Source organism: Metarhizium robertsii (assembly GCF_000187425.2).
Source record: "Metarhizium robertsii ARSEF 23 chromosome Unknown MAA_Scf_4, whole genome shotgun sequence".
Classification (NCBI taxonomy): Eukaryota; Fungi; Ascomycota; class Sordariomycetes; order Hypocreales; family Clavicipitaceae; genus Metarhizium; species Metarhizium robertsii.
In genome coordinates, this window is record NW_011942182.1 from 2,729,238 (window position 1) to 2,747,961 (window position 18,724).

The 18,724-nt window shown below is 51.3% G+C and overlaps 3 protein-coding genes across 3 annotated transcripts; 2 read left to right on the top strand and 1 right to left on the bottom strand.

Moving 5' to 3' along the window:
- Window positions 1-2,823: 2,823 nt before the first annotated feature.
- Window positions 2,824-4,577, top strand: MAA_02965 (SPX domain-containing protein; the record flags this gene model as incomplete). The annotated part of the gene is made up of 4 exons (XM_007820963.2): window positions 2,824-2,877; window positions 2,932-3,262; window positions 3,363-3,559; window positions 3,654-4,577. The coding sequence occupies 4 exons, from the start codon at window positions 2,824-2,826 to the stop codon at window positions 4,575-4,577; spliced, it is 1,506 nt and encodes a 501-aa protein (XP_007819154.2).
- Window positions 4,578-6,261: 1,684 nt separating this feature from the next.
- MAA_02966 (GCN5-related N-acetyltransferase (GNAT) domain protein) lies at window positions 6,262-6,618 on the top strand (the record flags this gene model as incomplete). Its single annotated transcript, XM_007820964.1, has 1 exon — window positions 6,262-6,618. The coding sequence occupies one exon, from the start codon at window positions 6,262-6,264 to the stop codon at window positions 6,616-6,618; it is 357 nt and encodes a 118-aa protein (XP_007819155.1).
- A 668-nt stretch (window positions 6,619-7,286) lies between these two features.
- On the bottom strand, window positions 7,287-9,134 carry MAA_02967 (orp1; the record flags this gene model as incomplete). The annotated part of the gene is made up of 1 exon (XM_007820965.1): window positions 7,287-9,134. One exon carries the CDS (start codon window positions 9,132-9,134, stop codon window positions 7,287-7,289), a length of 1,848 nt encoding a protein of 615 aa, XP_007819156.1.
- Window positions 9,135-18,724: the final 9,590 nt, after the last annotated feature.

Genomic DNA, 18,724 nt, shown 5'->3' on the forward strand with positions numbered 1-18,724 from the left:
ATAAAGACCAACAGCTTCCGCCTACAGCGTATCTGCTCCTCAATCCAAAAAAAAAAAAAAAAAAAGTTCCATAGGTCGAAGGTTCGCAGGGCGTCTTCTGCATCATGTGATGCGGGGAAGTTTCCAATTGCATTTTGCATGATCATGTATGCATACAAGCAGGAGTGGTTACAAAACAATATAGACTGTGTCAGTTCGTTTATGGGGCCATGTACGTGTCAGAATTCTTATCGTGACCGGATGATAGTGTTTGAGGCTAATTGGACGAGGTCATTGCAGGTGGTGGCAGCGTGCTCTTCCTTGGGAGGGGACTTCACCCTACAGGTTCGGATACAGTCTTTATCTGCTGCAGCAGATAACATTGCGTCGTCTCTTTCGCAGGGGTAAGCAGTGTAAGTGCCCACGAAGCCGCTGGGGTGCTGATAGTTCCAACTTCTTGAAAAAGGAAGCTGCATCAGAGGGTCGTCTGATGGTTGCGGTGAGGCATTAGTCTCGACAATCAAAGACTCGTGTTTCCCACCTGTAACTCTTGATCTGGTATTATTCGCGTTTGTTCTTCTCCTGCCCCCAAAGATCATTAAATGACACTCAGTCATTACGAAACTAGCTTAGCTTTAGGCCCGGCGTATATAGTGTGGGCAAAACCCTGTAGAGCTAGTTGCAACCAGAAGTTGATTCTAGATTGGTGGCTGGTGCAGCGATCACCAATCGGCCGAGGAATCACTTGAGATAGATTTGCAACTAGGTCAGTAACCAGTAACCAGAATACTGAGAATATTGTACTGGAGGTGGCAAAGACGTGCCCACCTGTTCGGCGGGTTTCTGTGGCCCTCTGCAGCTCCTTAAATTGGCACTGGCTTGCCGGGACCCTTGCTCACGATTTCGATTAGCGGCCACCTGCTGTGACGGCGGCATTCGATTGAACAACGGCCTGCATCGGGGCATGGGGCGGGCACGGAACTCCACTGAAGAATTGAACGAGGCGCGAGGTTGCGAGGTTGCGAGGATGTCGAGGATTGAAGGATACCAGACTAAAATGACAGCAGGCCCGCCGTACCATTGGCAGCGGGTACGATGGAGTTCTGTAACATACATTTGGGGCTCGCGGATGAGAGGATTGGTAATTCAGGCTGCACTGGTTGCTGGTTTAGAGGAAAGGGACGTTGACGTCTGGATACAGCACAGACGGGCATATCATGGAGGAGATAGAGGCAGACGAACCGCCATGGGGAGGAAGGCACGTTCGGGCGGGGTTGGCGGCTCAAGAAGCAGGACGAATTTCAAGCTGCACTACTCCGTACATATGAAGTATAAAGTACATGCATGCCTCCTCGTATTTGATGGTATATCTTGTGCAGATACCTACCCAGGTACCCAGTTAGGTTCGATGATGCCGAGCTCGCTCTCCAGATTGAAAAGAAGTCTGCCAGGAATTGCTGGGACATGGAAGTTTCAACATATAAGACTTAGCTGCCGAGGACAAGAAACGCATTGCCATTGTGCCATACATACGTACATACATGCATTTGCCCACTTGAACCGCTCACATGCATGAGCCAGCATGCTGGGCTGCTGGGGTCATTCTCATTCAGATGGTGCTCCACTCGACCCAAGCATCATGGCAACGATAACCTTTTCTTTGCCTTGGACTCCCTGTGCATCTCCCTGCCCAGTCCCCAGTTTCCAGGCCGGCGCAGCCATACAGCGTCGTCGGTTGACTGTGGCGTTTAACCGGACGACCAGCCAGAGTCTAGACACTGGGCCCAGAGACGGACACTGGACAGAGCACCTGCGCAAGTGTCTGGGACTATTGTCGTGACGCAGGACCTGGCCCTTGACTCTGAGGTGACGGAATGCCTTTTAGAGTGATGATGATGAGAGAGAAATTACTGGGCTGCTTGGCCCTCCGCCGCCTTCGGCGTCGCCATGCACGGTGCCGTCACAAGTGCCGGCCGGTCTGCTATCAATGCCTTTGCCATGACCTCTGGGCGGCCCAGTGCCTTGCGCTTAGTACCTAGTGCCCAGTGCCCAGTGCCTCCATGTCCTTTGCTGGCAGGGTGCCCGTTCAGTCATCCTTATCATGACGGCCTCCGCCATCTTCCTCGCCACCACTCTTCTTTTCCAACTTGTTCTTTTTATACATTGGTATATCGCAGGTTGCCTCTCGTCCTACTGGCTCCCAGACCAATTCATCCAGACCCTTCTTTTACCTGCGACTGTTCAGCTTTTGCATTCCGGACCCTGCTGTTGCCGCGCCGTCTTTTTGTTTTGTTGTCTCACCAACGGCCTCCCGAGAAACACCAGACCGAATTTGAACCATTGAATTGCCTGCTACGCCCATTGCAATCGAACATATATTCAGCACACGGGGCCGTTTCCTGTTCCATATATCTCGGCTCTTGGCTCTTGGCCCTTTTGAGATTGTCTGGTTCTTGCTGCTGTGCAGACCGGCTCTGGTTCGACAAGATTGGCGGCCATCGCAGCGAATTGCGGCGACCTGCATTTGCACCAGCTGTGACATCAGCACTGGGCCCAACAGAGAGCCACGGCTTGCTGCGTTCAAACTTCGTCTAGCCACGCGGGATGCAATAACACAACCTTGCCCACCACGACAATACTGGCCGCAGTCACCAGTTAGCAAGAGGAATGAAATACGGGCAACAGTTGGAGCACGAGTCTGTTCCAGAATGGAGCCTCTGTAAGTGCTGTTCCATCCACCCGTCCTTGCATCAATCAGCCTGTGCCGCCTCTGCCATCGAGCATCGTGGACTGCTGCAACTCGGGCTGCAACTGCAATGGGCATCCTGCATCGCGCATCGAGCCATGGCAAGTGCAGCCCTCGCAACTGCCTGCGCCAAACGCCTCCTCCCTCCGACCGTCCTCCTGCATCCATGACATGGTCGCCCCAAAACTTTGACCAAACTCTCACAGCCCTCCCTCCCATGTGTGCCCCCTCCCAACCCCAGAGTCTGCGCCTTACCGTTACATTTTCTGCCGATCCTTTCCTGTCGCACATCTCCGCCTACGCTGACACTACCGCCTCTTCTTGCGCCCCATTCAGACAATCTCGACTACAACTCTCTGAAACATGAGATCAAGGTACACACGACCCGGGACCAGGCCACCGCCATTGCTATCCCGGGACATCAAGATGCAACCTTGAAGAAGTTTGAAGACAATCTGTATGGCGAGTTATGCCGCCAGCATGATAGGGTGGACCTCTTCATCACCAGTAAGGCGGATGAAATTTCGAGGCGATTAGGTGAGCACCTTTCTTTTTTTTCCGTGGTTGGAATTCGCGTACGGAGTACACACGCCACGTATCCTTCATTTTGCTGACGGAGGCTTTCTACCCGCTGAAGAACATCTCGCAAGTCAAATTCAGCGCTGGGTTACCAAGTACTCTGATGCAAACGACTCTACCATCTCGTTGAAACGGCAACGAAGGTTTGCCAAGTACGAACGGGAACTGTTACGCTGTGGCGAGGAGATCCATGGGTTGTCACGGTTTGCCAATGCTCAAGTAGTCGCTTTTCGAAAGATACTTAAGAAGTACAAGGTATGGGTGCACAGTATTTACCTAACTGTTTTTTTTTTTTTTTCGTGTACTTTGGCTACAGCAACTTCCCAACTAACACCGTATGCAAATGCAGAAATGGACGGGATCAGTAACGCTATCCGCTCGCTTCAATGAAAACATTCTTAGCGACCCAAAGAGCTTTACAAAACGCACGTTTGAGCACCTCCAAAGCCGTCATGATGAAATACTCACTACCCTACTGGCGGTGACTCCCCACTTCAGCGAACCTAGTTCGCCTGAATCTCATGGACATGCGGCACCAGAACCAGCCTCACCCAAGCAGAGCCGCCCTCGGCATGTAGACTTTGAACCGCTCCCCGCTGCGAAAATTGACTCGCCGGTTAAGTACTGGAACGAGTATGATGATGGCAGCGAGGCGGGAGGGCCCGAGGATGAATATGCCATTTATATCAACCCCGAAGAAGATACTGGGTTTCCTGGTTTTGCATATGTGAATGCCTTGTTATCGTTGCCGTATGAAAAAGCAAAGCAATGGTTCAAATCCAGGCAACCCAGCCACGAGACTCGACCCCTTCTTACTTCAGAGCTGAGTAGCCAAGGCAGTTTGGGATACGCATCCACTGCCGTCAACACAGATTCGGAAGAGGAAGGATATGCTAGCTCGGATGGATATCCTCAGCTTGGTTATGCTACGCATTATGCTCTGCCAAGCATCAGCGAGCAGAAAATTCAAAGGTATAGAGAGAAGGCGCTGATGTGGGGCACCCTAGGTTGCTTCGTGGCGTCGTTTGCACTGCTTGGCATCGCCAGTGTGCTGATTCTAACTGGGAAACGCAAGCTTCGTGTTGAAGTTGATGCCGGTGTGACGATAGGCGTTATGGTCAGTCTGTTCTGCGCTGGGTCGGGACTGGGCATGACGCTCTATCGCCGGGACCCGCTGTCCATCCCATACAAACTGATGGTGTCGAGTGCGTTTGTTGCGTCGTGTATTCTGAATGGTATGCTCCTTGTTCTGGTCATGGGCAATGCGTCCTGAGTTGCAGGAAATCGCTACATGTGTAGTTTGAACAAGTTGGGCCTGTGTTTGGAGAGGGCCTTGATCTGGTCTCTGTCATCTTTGCGATATACCGGCGTTTTGGAATTGGACGATGAAACTGGCACAGAGGCAGCCTTGGTCTCTTGTGTGTTGAATGGATTGTTGGATACTGCATCCTCCAGGCGTACATATGGAGGGGACTTTTTGGCTAAGGCGGCCATGACGATTAATGTCGATACCTTGGATATACCGGAGGCTACGAGGATAAATACAATGAGATTGAAGATGAATTCTTTCAAGAACCAGTTGGTTGATAGCTTGGGAAGAAGGGATGACTCTAAAAGGAGTAGACTTCAATAGCCCTACCTAGGCAGGCACCTAGGTATATATGTACGTCTGCGTAAGCATTTCTGTCTTTGTGACGCATCATCATGTCCGACTCCTCGTCAGAGAAACGCCATGCCACGCCACGCCATCAAATGAACCCGCCGGGCTGACGAAAGCCAAGTCACAGGCTACAGCATGACGCATCGCCGCGTACCGACATTTGATTTCTGATATAACTGGTACTCCACAAACTACACGCAAGCCGCAACGGGTACTCCAGCCGACAAAAGCAATACGGGGACAAAAGAAATGACAGTATCTATCTACGCACAAGTTGACAAGGTGCCGCAGCCCCAGCGAGATGGCTGTTTTTGATGCCCACTGGCACGTCATAGTACGTGAAGAGGCCTTTGTGTAAAGACAATGTTTACCGGCGTGCGTTTTCGAGACGAGTTATGCTTGGAATCCTGGGAGCCGAGCGCCGAGCGTGCAGCCGAGAGCCGAGTTACGAAACTCCCTGCCGCCTGGTACACGTATCATGGTGCTGATGAATTTCGGTTTTCATGGGGGGTGGTTTTTTTCTTCATAATCCTCCGGCGTCACGTCCGGAGGGGAAGAAAGGGGGGGGGTCTGATTCGGTGCAGCGGCGCGAGTGAGCTGGGCTAGGCTTGTCAAATGCGGTTCGTAATGAAGGACGGACCAATTCCACTTGTTTGACGACTCGTCGGAATCACGCACTCATTTCCGGGCACGTATTTGACTCATTCGGCGTTGAAATAGCGTCAAGAGTGGGGGAGTGCTGGCTGCGCTTAGCATGTTCCGCCTAGTATTTCACGACGGGCCTTCCCATCATGATGGGCCTTTTTTTTCTTTTTCCAGTCATGGGATTCAGTGGCTCACGCTGGCAGAGTCACTTTATATCGTTGGTATAGAGTTCTTCTGAGGGGTGCTTGCTTGTCATGGCTCTTCCGGGGGGTTACCACTTGCGGGCGGGCACGGCGGCGGACCTGCGCACCGTGACGGGCTTGTACCTCGCGGGCTTTGGGCACGACGGCCTCCTGGACATCATGTTTCCCGGGCGGCGGCGGCACCCGGATGCGGTGGCGGCCTTTTTGTACCGGCACTTTCGGAGGCGCTGGTGGACCATGGGGTGGCGGCTGACGGTGGTGGTGGACGAGACGCTCGGCGTGCCGGTGGGATTCACCTGGTGGTTGCGGCCGGCGAGTCAATTGACCTTTTGGGAGACGTGGGTGTCGCCGTGTACGTGCTTCTTCTTTTTGTTGTGGGAGTTTTGATCGGTGCTGACGACGGACGGGACGTGGGGGGTGTAGATGCGTGGTTCGCGCCGCTCGTCAGGATGTACTTGTGCCTCGAGGCTCTGGTCTTGCGCTCGCCCATTGACCCGGAGCCCGTTGACGGCTTCTACCGTGCTGTGCGTGCCGCCGAGCCGCAGTTCCTTACGACTCCGCGCCGCAGAGAGGCCTGGTACCTGTCCACGCTGGCTGTTCACCCCGTCTACCAGGGCCAGCGGCTGGGCAGGGCGCTCGTCCAGGAAGGTCTCGAGCTGGTGGATAAGGCTGGCAGTGCCTCGTACTTGGTTGGGCTGAGGAGCGTGGAGGCGTTTTACCCCAAGTACGGGTTCAAGGAGGTGTGTAGGGTGAACGTGGGGGAGTTGAAGGCCTGGGATGGCGGGAGCGTCATGTTTAGAGAGTAGGGGAGGATATATCATATACCGATGCGTGTCTTGCTTGCTCTACGCAAAACTTTGGGAGTTGCATACGTGAAGGGGCTGTTTTTGGTCATCTTCTTTCGGCAACGGCGAGGCACGGGCATCAACGTGATATATCGGCTCGCGTATTAGGTACAGAATTATCTAGGCTATGTATATAGTTGCCACCAGAAACAAAAACCAGCAGACTTTCTCTCAAAAACACTCCGTGTCTTGTCATAACTCATCTCGTTCTTTTGGACTCTTGTCTCCTGTTTCCGATAGTACATAATATCCCGATTGTGATCCGGAGTATCTGTCTTTCCATTCGCCGTGAACACCCCCCCAACTAATCGACTGCTTTTGTGGCCTGCGACTCGAGGTTGGCTGATTATCCTAATCGCGCGGCCCCTGATGTAAGAGGAATATTTGGTACTGTCATAACTCCCGGTGCCATTATACAGGGCAGAAAGGATGCGAACTTGAACAAGAAAAAAAACTAATAGGAGCATAAGTCTAAAGGAATGTGTAGTCAACGGCCAAGCCGTGTCTTGTGTGGACACCGTACGCCACAATGTCAAAGGATCGAAAGGGGGTGTATAAGACAATTAATAGTGTTGGTACAAGGTCAGCCAATTAGCCGACCAGCTGCCAATTGAGAGCTAATTGGAGCTTCACGCAGATCGTAGTCCCGAGGTTCCCTTAGGCTCAGGATACGCCGACATGCCATTCTTGGCATCACCGAGAACACCGCTGTGAGCAGTCATTCCCGCGTGGGAAGGGGAGCCATAGCTTGGGCCATGGGCATATGAATACTGATTATGAAGGTTGGGAAGAGGCGGGACTGGAGGTGCATAAGTTGAGTCCCAAACAGGCTTTCCATACTGATGGTGCCGCAAGTCACCTTCAGCATAACTCTGAGTGCCGTGATGTCCACCATCATACATTGCAGGGGGTGGCACGTGTCTATTCGCTTCGTATCTGGCATGTTCCATGGTGTGACCGTTGCCTGAGCTAGACGGTCGACCCAACATAGGGACAGCTCGCCTTCCTGGGGTATAGGCGCTAGCAGATCTCTGATGCATAGGTCGTGATGATCCACGCGTATGAGACCTCGCCCCTGATAAAGGACTTCCGTGGCGCGGATATGAGATACAAGTGCTGTTCATCTGCGCCGTAATGGAAGGCAGCATTGGAGGAGAGTTTGGACTGCTCTGACTACCAGAGAAGTGCACTGGCACATGTCCATAGCCAGGCGCTCTGTGATGTTGATAATATGGCTCAGGAGCATACTCTGATTCTGAAGGAACGCAGTTGTAAGATGCTACACGGGCATGGCCTTGCACTGGGTGTGTGTGCTCGAACCTCCCACTGTTGACGCTATGGGCGTAGGGATTGTGATAATCCATCGGCTGAATTTTGGGCACAACATTTTGCGCACGCGGGGGACCCTCGGAGCCAGCCAAGTACGAAGACGTGGTGTAAGGGTTTGGAGGCCCAGCAAGAAAAGCTGCAGCTCGAGCAGTTCGCGGTCGTTTCCCCGAAGGACTAACCACATCTTCAGCATCGTATCCGCCATCGTGGACGTAACCCGCATAGCCCATGTCATGGTACATCGGGCCCGGTTGGGTCATGACTTGAAAGTCGGGTGCCTTTCGTTTCGGCGTCTTTGTTATGGACGTTGAACTGTTCTGTCTTCGTTGACGAGCTGATTTAGTCGTCTCCTTGTCCTTATCGTCGCCCACAATGTCCGGCAAGAATTCAATCTCGGGGACTTGTGTCAAGATACCACTCTTGATCTCTTTTCGAAGACGTCCCGCAATCTGGAACATGCGTTCGGTATCGTAACCCTCACCTAACTCTTCGATGATCCAGGCAGGGATGTGGCCCGTTCCTACTTCGGGTGGCTCTGTCCCTCTTTCATGCCTTCTCTTATCACCCTGAAGCCGTTTCTCTTCTCGCTTTCGGAGTGACAGAGTCCATGAGTTAATGTAAGGGCCTTCTCCTGTGGCTTGATTTCGGTCGCTCCAAGCCTTTAGACGTTCGATCTGCGTCTGAACTAGTTCCATCTGAGTAATAGGGTATGTTTTGGCATTGCGATAGCGGACTCTCTGGTAGTGTTTTCGGCAATAGTATACCCACACCATCTTCGGTATCTTCAGCGTGCATGTTTTGTTGCGACCAAATAAGTGAGATATAGCCTTGCGAAGTTGCGATCCAGTATCACAATCCTCAACAAACATGCAAGCAGTCTTCCCATCGAGATCCTCGGCTTGAGTTGTGGAGGGGTTGGATGGCTTGGTAAGTTGTGAATGCTCATTGGTGAGCGCTGAAGATGAAACGGCTGGGGACGAAAGAGTCCGAATCGGTTTCGGGCCAGCAATAATGTGTCTCTCATCTTGGCAATCAGTTTCACTGTTATCAGTGTGATCCAGAACGTTGTACTTAGTGCCGATCAATTCCTCGTTTTGAGGGCTGCTTTGTCCCACTGCAAGTGAGCTGGTGTCTTCTGCGATAGCCATGACCTCCCGTGGGGGAGGGAGTACAGAGCGCGGATGCTGGAAATGTTTTCCCCGAAAATACTCAGCAGCGATCGACGGGTCTGGCGCGGAGATGGCTCGCTTGTGTGAGCCTGCTAAGCCAGGAAATCGAGGTTCTCTGGACGATGCGTCGCTTGAAGTAAAATTAGTCAAATATGTTGACAGCATGGGAGGTTGATAATATGCGTTGTAGACCCAGTAACGAAAAAAAAGATCATCAATACATATGATGGCGAAAGGGAGGGGGAAAGTCTCAAGAACATTGGCATTGCAACTTGCAAATAGAGACAGTCGTCAAGTTCATAGGCCCTGTTGTTTCAAAGGCCCGTCAACCCAAGCTGACAGCCGGACAATAAATACTGGCAGTGTTGCTTAGTGTAAACAAAGCATGAGTAAAGAGCTATGAATTGGGTTCAAGCAATTGTTAATCCTATTCAGATAGGGCAGTCACGTTGACGGCGTATGTGTGAACACATGATTGTGGTAGATGATGAGTATGTGTGTGAAGTAGTGAGTGATTCACAACACCTCAGCAGCTCACAGCTGGCATCGGATCAATCCACGCGGCAAAAACTTGAGCATAGCTGAAGCCAGCACCATTTTCTCCCTCAGAAATCGGGCTCGATATCCTTTTTCTGCCTTTGGGGACAGGGTAAAGGGACGATGAGACTGCAACTCGAGCTCAAATCTGTCTATTCACTTGAATAGAATGCGCCCGCCTTGCCTCAATGTGCATCACAGGCAATCAACAAGGAACAGCCTGGTGTCTAAGTGGGACAAAGGGAAGATATTACAGTGACTGAACACAAAACGCAGAGATAGATCGAATTATAAAGATGATAGACTTACCCCGTATGAGTCCCAGTTTGAGCGGGTTTGATGGCGCCCTTCATGTTGAGAACGGCGTCTGATGGACTACCACTCCTTTTTGGAACATCCATCTCTCCAATTCGATTACTCGTTGGCAGTCGGCCGCCGGATAAATGTGGTGTTTTGTTTGCGGAGGTCGGCGTCTGATATGATTCACCGTGTGATGCCATTGCCGTCTCCAGTAATGGTAACTCCGTCAACGATGGACCGGCACTATGGATACCACTCACTGTCGTCACAGACGATATTCTGGAATGTGACCTAGATTTCCACGAAGCGTACGATGACAAGCTGCTGTGGCTATCAGAGAATTTGTGACCCATGGATTCGCGGGTTTCTATGCCCGTCTGGGAGCGGTCTTCCCAATGACTCGGCCTAAATAAAGCTCGGGGCGTCAGGGCAAACCGTTATCGGTGGGGGAGCAACAAAAGGCATGACTGAGTCCTTACCGGCAACTCTGCAGCCTGCTGGATGGCAGGGACGGCTGGGAGGATTCCATATCGATCGAAGCTGAGTCGGTTGATCCGTGCCTTGAGTGTCGTCCAAGGCCTAGAGAGTCGACAGAACCGTCTGAATCGAGCACTTCGCTCCCTGAACGAAATGAAAAAATTGAACTCGAGCGAAATTCGGGTTCACTTTGCAATGGTAGTGCGTAACCTCCCGCGCTCCATGGTGTCCTGTTCTTGGTAGATATTGATTCCCAGTCTTGCTGTGGTGTTGTTCTCTCAGGCGAGGGAGTCGGTAACGAAGCTGATTTCAAACCTCCTTGCTTGAATACTGCCGATGTTGGTGTGGTCTCTCCCTCAATCCTATCACAACCTGAAGAAGCTGATTGATTCAGCAGTGAAGTGACGTCCATCTTCCGGCCTGAAACCATGCAAAGCGGTCAGCGGGTAAACGGATGATATATGGCTCGAAGAACGAGTCGTTTCTTGGTGCATTAATATAAGAAAAGTATAACCTCCAGTCGTCGTCTCAGTCCTGGTTCATTCATTAAATGATGTGATGTTTAAAACAAAAGGAGCAAAGAAGAGTGTGTGACCTCCCTACTTGGACAGTCTCGCCTTTGTCTTTGTCAGGAAACACAAGCCAAGCGTATTATGCTGAGGCTCCGATCAAACAGAGGCTAGTAGGTAAGAGGGCAATGTAAAGTACAGCTTGCAGGAAACACGAGTCAATCATGAAGCCCGAGGTCTCGCTCAGAAATGCAAAAGACGTCTGATGTTGAAGTGGCGCGTCAATGCTATTTGATTAACACGACACTAGCAAAAGAAAGCAGCAAAGAACAGATTAACGGACCAAGTGTAAACATCGACAAGAGGGATGAAGGAAAAAGCCATCAGACTTATTGATGCGATCGACGACGAGTGGATCATTCGCACTGACAACCTCGCACCCGAGTAGATCGAAACGGCCGAAACACAGGCGTACACAATGGCATTGGGACAGAGCCCAAGAGTCGGGGTTTGAAAACTGTGCTCACCGTTGTGCCAGGATAGGATGCTAGATCTTGGACGGCCCGAGCAACTTGGAATTGAGCCAAAGCTTCCAGAGACTTGAAATCAGGCTGTCTGAAACGAGGTGGCTGTGTATAAATCAGAATCAGACTGGGGCCCCGAGTCCACTCCCAGTCAACCCAAATCCTATTTTCGTACGCTTAGGAAACTGTTGCGGGCAAGTTCGAGTCAAGGGGTGTTTAGATGCATCATGAGACAAACGGTGCATCAGTGGCCAAGCACCGGGGACAGAGCCACGTCCCAGCGACTTGATAGAAATTAGAAAGTAATGAGAGCCTGTCTCACCTTTTTTTTTTCACCAAGAATACGACCACACTACGGGTGAGGGACAACAGCAAGCTGGGTGTCTGTGCTGCTCAGAGGCACACATTACAAAGGGAGAAACGTCAAAGAGAGTGTGTATGATGGGAGTGGGCCAAAGCCGGAGTGAGTGAGTAGCCTTATGCCCGCATGTCTACTCCGTACCAAGTAGTAATTGGATACAAACTGTTCCGTCAATCGATTGCAATGCCCAAGAAGTTGGAGTCGATCGGTATCGAGAATAAAAAGGCATTGTGGACCCATTCTTGGTCTGGTATTCTATATATTGGGAAACAGTGTGACGATTGCAAGGCCAAAGCGGGATGGACGGGGATGGGTCGACTGTTTTGGCAAGGCAGGCTTTGCCCAAGAGAAGGAAAAAATGCACCCAGAATGCCGCCCGGAGGTTCTTGGTATGCAATACCCTGGCCTTGCTGGTGGATGCTGGCAAAGAACGTCCATCAGTATGTACATACAGCAAGGGCACTCTCGCGCCTTGCATGAAGAATTCGATCATGTACATACATCCGTACTTGCATGGAAGTAGCCATGTTGCCATGTCCCAACTTCTCCGTAGATCGGCTCTACCAGAACGCCGAGCACCTGGAGGCCAGAATAGAACAAGCAATGCACCCTTTTCAGCTAGGAAACGGCCCATCAGACACCCGAAAGTATATTTGCGATACTCCGTACGGAGAACATGGATCAAAGAACAGGGAGACCCTTGCTGGCCGCTTGCTGGCCGCTTGCTGGCCACACGCACTGGTGTGTCGTGTGAATTGCAAAGAAGAGGAGACAGCTTGCTTCAAAGACAAAGCTCATCCGAACCAATTACCCCCGTCATGTAGGGCAAATTGTCCGAGCGCTGGGGCTCTTCTGCCTGTGCACCCTGGATCCGTGACGCCAGGTTGCAAGAGCTGGGTTTGACAGCCCTCGTATAATCAAAAAGACCACGATGGCGTACACACACAATCAGTAAATACCGTTGAGTTTAAGAGGGCGTTGTCGCTGAGCGTGTGATGGATATGAACTGTGAGCTGGGCCCAGGAGAACCAACCCACTGGAGTGAAACGAGCCCAGGAACCGACAAGGCCATATCTGACGAGAAGTCTGCCCGGGGGTTACACCAATTTTGACGTGCGACCGGCATTGGGCCAGCCGTAAACGCAAGGCGGCACAGAACGCTACAGTTGAGCGCCCACCAGTCGCGCTTGTACAGAGTATTGCTCGTTCTGTTTCTACGACTCGTGGCGGTCGAGTCGGCACATGCCGAGAATGTATCGGAATAAGGCCCCCTGGTTTCCGTGGGGTTGGTTGTGAAATTAGTAATAGTCCGACACATATTATGGCGGCGGTGTACAATCTAGCAACGCAGTGTGAGGAAAAGAACATGACCAGAAGAGAAGAATACTTGGACTAAGAGAATTGCCGTCTCCGCTGATAAATGACGCCAAGGTCCCCCCCAGACGCCTTGCGGGCAATGCAAGTCATGCCATTGGGGGCGTCGCTTGCTGTCTCGCGGCAGGTCTTGGTTCGCACGAAGCGCGATGTGCAGGATACCTGCAGGACGATTCTCCGGCCAGTCGACCCCCAGCCAATAGCAAGAATGAGACTGAGTAAGTGCCATGCATAGGCAATCATGGGATGCACATGTAGGCATGACTGGTAGAACAAGCCACGCGACGGATCCTGAAGTAGGTGCGGCGGTAGTTGTGAGTTCTGCGTTGTGAGCCGGAGCCGGAGCACGAGATAAGCACCAGCATGAACCTGAACATCAGCTTGAGCCTGAAATTGAGCCTGGGGGCATGAGGTTGCCTTATCAGGCGGAAGACTTGGTCATACGAAGTGCTTGCAAGTTGTCTTCAGCGTCGACTTTGATTTGTTGATGCCGACCCCAGGGCTTGTCTGGTGGTGCATAAAGATTCCGAAGTCGTGCAGTGGGCATATGTATGCTTGAGCGACGTAAGCACAGGGACAGAGGGAGAGAGGCAGAGGGCCTGTCGCTTCGAGGCAACAATTGAACTTGAGTCGTACACGCTATTGATATATACAGGTGTTGCTGGCCGGACCATTTGAGACATCACGAAGTAAAATTTCCGCAGCTTCTATCGTGATGTGACGAAATGACGAGGGGACAAGATGGGAACATCTATGTGCCTAGGTACCTAGGCACCTGCCCAAGTTACTCTATAGACTTTTATGACAGACCAATGGGAGTTATGCAAAAGAGAGCCTTGCCTCAGTGTGTACATTGTCAACTTAATAAATGGCAAGCGCAGGTCTATCGAGGCTGTGCATGCCTACAGTTTCTCTCCAGAGAGGAAGGCGACACCAGGCAAGTTGCTATTCGGCCACGTTAGCGCAAATGGCAGCACCCTGAACCAGTCGCTAGTTGCCAGTTGGCCACCGTCCTTCCATGATCCATGATTGATCCCGGATCCATCATCATCCATCTTGTCGTTCAAGCCTGAGTCAAAACCATATTCTCCGCTTCAAAACGCTTTGCGGCACTACTATCACTGCAAGCTATTGTTGCCGTAGGTACTATTTCGCCCCAACTTTGCAGGGCAATACAGTACAGTGCATTATCGGTACCATGTTCCCGCATCCATGTTCGCCCTCGGCCCCGGTTTCCAGTCCCGTCTCCTCTTTGAAGAAACGCTACAAAGCAAACAGCAAAACACACGGGGATTGGTTACTACATCTAAGTACCTAGGTTGGTACCTAGACTCTCAATAACCTTCCAAACGCAGAACAAAACGCGGAACAAGTAATACACCCCTGACTAATTCGCTATCGACTGTCAAACTTCAACTGTGCATTTTCCCGAAGTCACATGGTCTTTGTTCATTTCAAGAATCACGGGGGCATGTGTCAATCATTCAAAGAGGATCAGGAAACCTTGATACGGTAATCTTCGCCACGCCATACCAATGAGAGCAAGACTAGCGATAGGCCGGTCAGCGTTTAGCCATCTGGTCCCTAGCGTTCTGTCCGCCTACTGCCGAAATTTCAGCCCACGCCGTGTCAGGTCTTGCGTTGAGGGAGTTTGTTGTCCCGTAAGGACGCTTGGCCCCATGTTTCATGGTTGTGTCGCTAGGACATCCTGGTCATTATCAAACGACTTATGTACATGCATGTACACTACTGACATGGGACCAGGGTTAAGACGACACCGGGCTAACGTTGTCTTCGATCTCAGTGTGGAGGGTGTCGGCGTCGCTGGCCAACTGGCCAGGCGGTAGCGGCTGGACTCGTCCCTGCGTCTAACTGGTTTTCCTCAGACCAGACTGAAATTTCAGCGCGCTGTCATGCTGTCATCTGGCATCTCACGTACATACACGCGGCGGCAGTGTGTTGTCTCGGGCCATATTAAGTTTAACTGGTTCCGTGTCTCAGGCCCGTATAGCGGAGGGAGGCGTTTTACTCGACTTTTTCTAACCCAGAAGCTCTGAAATACATAACAGTGAATAATAGTGATAACAGAAAGGCACTGCCACAAACCAATCGTCCAACTCATGCTATAGATCGTTTCAGCCCAGTCCTTGGTAAGGAGGAAGGGCAACCGGGTTCCCGTTTACAATACCGTTCCCGGGCGTTTACGCCGCAGCTGCCGTGTCAACTCTTGAGACAAATTGTAACCGTCTTCTTCTACATTCGGCATGTGGAGCGGCTGTTCCTGGGCCGCGTGCACGGAACAGGAGACTCTCTTTGGATCGGCGGAAGTGACAGCGCATACTGCCGCCTTACATAACATGTATGTAGACTTGCTGTAGAGATTCCTTTCCAAAGGCATGTCAACTCAGAACACCAGGGCTATGCCTCCAATTGGCCGCCAAGCACGAAAACTGCATCACTGTCTTACATCTGCTTCGTTTGGCAGACTAACAACTCACCCGACTGGGTGATTCCGGCCCCCTTTCATCCTTAATTACGGGATTTGCCCACGAGCATGATCTTGCAGTTCTTCGTGTACACACACCTCTTGAGGAATGACATAACCTCAGGCCATTCATCGGCTAATTCGATACCTACCTAGGTACATCCAGCGCCCAAAGCTGCGGTACGTGCCCGGTACAATACATACAGTACACATACAGAAACCCTGCAATCTTGATCGATCTGGTAACAGAAACAGGGCATGTCGACCCTCCCGGCAGTTCTAGTGCAAATTGAGCCACGCCTAAAACAGACGGTCACGTTTGCGTACCCTTAGCAGCACCTGCAGGTGGAATCCCTGCGAAGATCCAGCCATGCGCAGGCGGCTCAAGCCTCCGGGTATGTACCAAGAATGTTGTTCTATCATCAGTATCCGGACTGCAGAAGTTGTCATAGTTTCATCCCAACTCAGTGTGGAACACCAAACTCGACGACGCTGAGCACGCACCGCTTTTGCCCAGCGCCCCAACAGAACATTCTCCACCGCCTGAGAGTTAAAGACGATACGAGTGTCTAAGTATGTTGTATGTTGGACAACTTGGCGGGCGAATGGGCGAATGGGCGAATGCGAGGAGGATGATGAGATGACAGACTTGACTGTCCGTACTCCGTATGGTGTCCCAACTGCAGTCCCAACCTTGTCAACTAAGCCTAGTAGTTCCAACAAGTCAAGTGCGATTCGATAGTCTCCACGTGAGCAAGTTTTTATTAGACAACAGGACAGCATCGGCAATGGCCTTTTCGGCCGCTTTCGGGCCACATAACTGTTCTTGGCTAAGAATACAAAACAAAAAGAAACATTGGTCCAACCACATACTTTAGCCTCGATTATCATTTCTTTTTTCCCCTCTCTATTTCCGTCTAAAAACAGACTACGTACTAGTATATAACCGATCTAGGTCTCTATCGTCAGGTGGTCCCGACCACTGCTCAAAAAAGTGGCTCGTGCTGCCGTGGGATTCAAGTCGACCTAACCTCCCTATCCTTGACACACCCACCCAAGACCACCACGAAGCTCCTCTAATCTCCCGGGTCGAAAAAGCTTCCCATTCCCGTTTTTTGTTTTCAGACCCAGGGTTGTATCGATCTGCAACGCAAACGCAGCCTAGATGCAACGTGCCGGTAGGCCCGAATTGACGCAATAAGGAGGTTTTTAGACGTTGCTCAACTTCAGCATATCCAACGAAGGTTGCCACAACCGTCCTAGGGGAGTATCAAAACCTCGTCGTGAGCAGTGCTGTGCATGGCAGTCTTGCAGACACCCCAAGATAATTACATGAGGATGATTCATCCTTGTGAGAGCTGCACCAGCAAGGAGAGTGCCGATCTTCATGCAAACGCTATGTGCACTAGCTGTTACTCTGATCACGCTTTAGTCCCTGCCCAGCGATTCTCCGTTACCCCGGCTGCTCAGATCGATTTAACCTTGTACAAGGTGGAAGACAAAAATACGGTGGCAACAGTCGGTGAGATGTTTCAGGCGGAATCGACAAGCTATGAGCAGGGATGTCTATTCGTCCCTGAACGGACCGAACACCTTCTTTCTTCCTTTTGATCCCCCGATGTCCAACAACAAGTTTGCGAACCAGAAGACCTTTCAAGCTCCATTTCGGCCCTTGATTAAAACTGGAATGTTTATCCACGAATGAAGACGGGCGGCATCCATTGGCTAGAAAGGTGTATAATGGCTGCTATAGGTTGGCTCCTGAAGTCGTATGATGGTGCCAGGACTGGCTTTGTTGCCGCGCCTAGGCGTTCATCCGAACGGCCAACCCTCGCCTGGCTCGACGAATATCAGACAAATTGTGAGAACCGCTCGTACACCCCTATCCTTGCCGGCTGTTGTGGCTGCATGGGAACAGTTCAACCAAGAAGGCTAGACCACCATAATGCTGATGCTCACCAGACCATGTCAGCGGTTTGCTCTGAAGGAACGATGCCAGGATCTTGAACACCTCCTTGGTGAAGGTGCTGCCTCCCGCGGGTAAATCCAATACCTAAAAGGCCCATGTTGGAGGACATATGCCGTTCCAAGCCACCTTGACCAAAGCGGACGACGTTGTTGTTGAAGGGTGAATGGCGCGGACGGTTACCCACCGCAGCCGAATGTCACAAACTTGATGCTGACGGTTTGAAAGTTTTGGTCTGTTTTGTTCACCTGACGTATGCGCACACTCGTAGAATAATTTTAAAATTGTCCCACTTTCGCGGCCATTTGTTTCCAACATAGGTTGAAGAAGCGCCCGAAAACTCAATGTGCTCGCTACTGTTTCAGAGTTGGGCAGAGCGACGCCCCTGGCAAATGTTGCGACTACCGAGGTCCACAATCATGTCTACAATGGACGTGCAACACATTGCTAGTATGTGTAGTAGTATTTGATGTTCTTTTTTTAGACTTGGCTCACGATGTGTTTGAACAACACTTGTCTCGGGTTCACAAGAGACGACTTCTTGTTGACAAAACATTCAGTCCTGCCCGAGTTGGGTGAGGTCGCTCTACGGCTTTGCTGTCGCAAGGAGACAGGTCGGGGGATGTGCCTAGTTGCGTCAGATCCAATATATACGCTGTGCCTGTGATACGGACGTCATGCACCTATGCGTCGGAGAATTATCGTGGAGCTTGACGCATGTCTGGTGATTGTTTTGATAAGGGGTCACAGTGTCGAGGTGTTACGGCGGCTTGGTGAGAGGCTTTTCCAGTCTCCTCCTCGTCTCGGTGGACATGCCATGTCCATAGCCGGGGTTGCGTAGGCCCGCGCACCACGGTCTTGCCTCTTGAGGCGTGGCAGCAATGTGATGAATATGTTCGACTGTTTTAGAATGTAGGGTAGGCAAACCCCGTCGTGGGAGCTTGACTTTGACTCAAGTTGGCATCAACATACGAGTACCTTGATCAATGACGACGATGGCCGTTATGCAGTTCGAGGCTATTGTTGATTGTTGTTT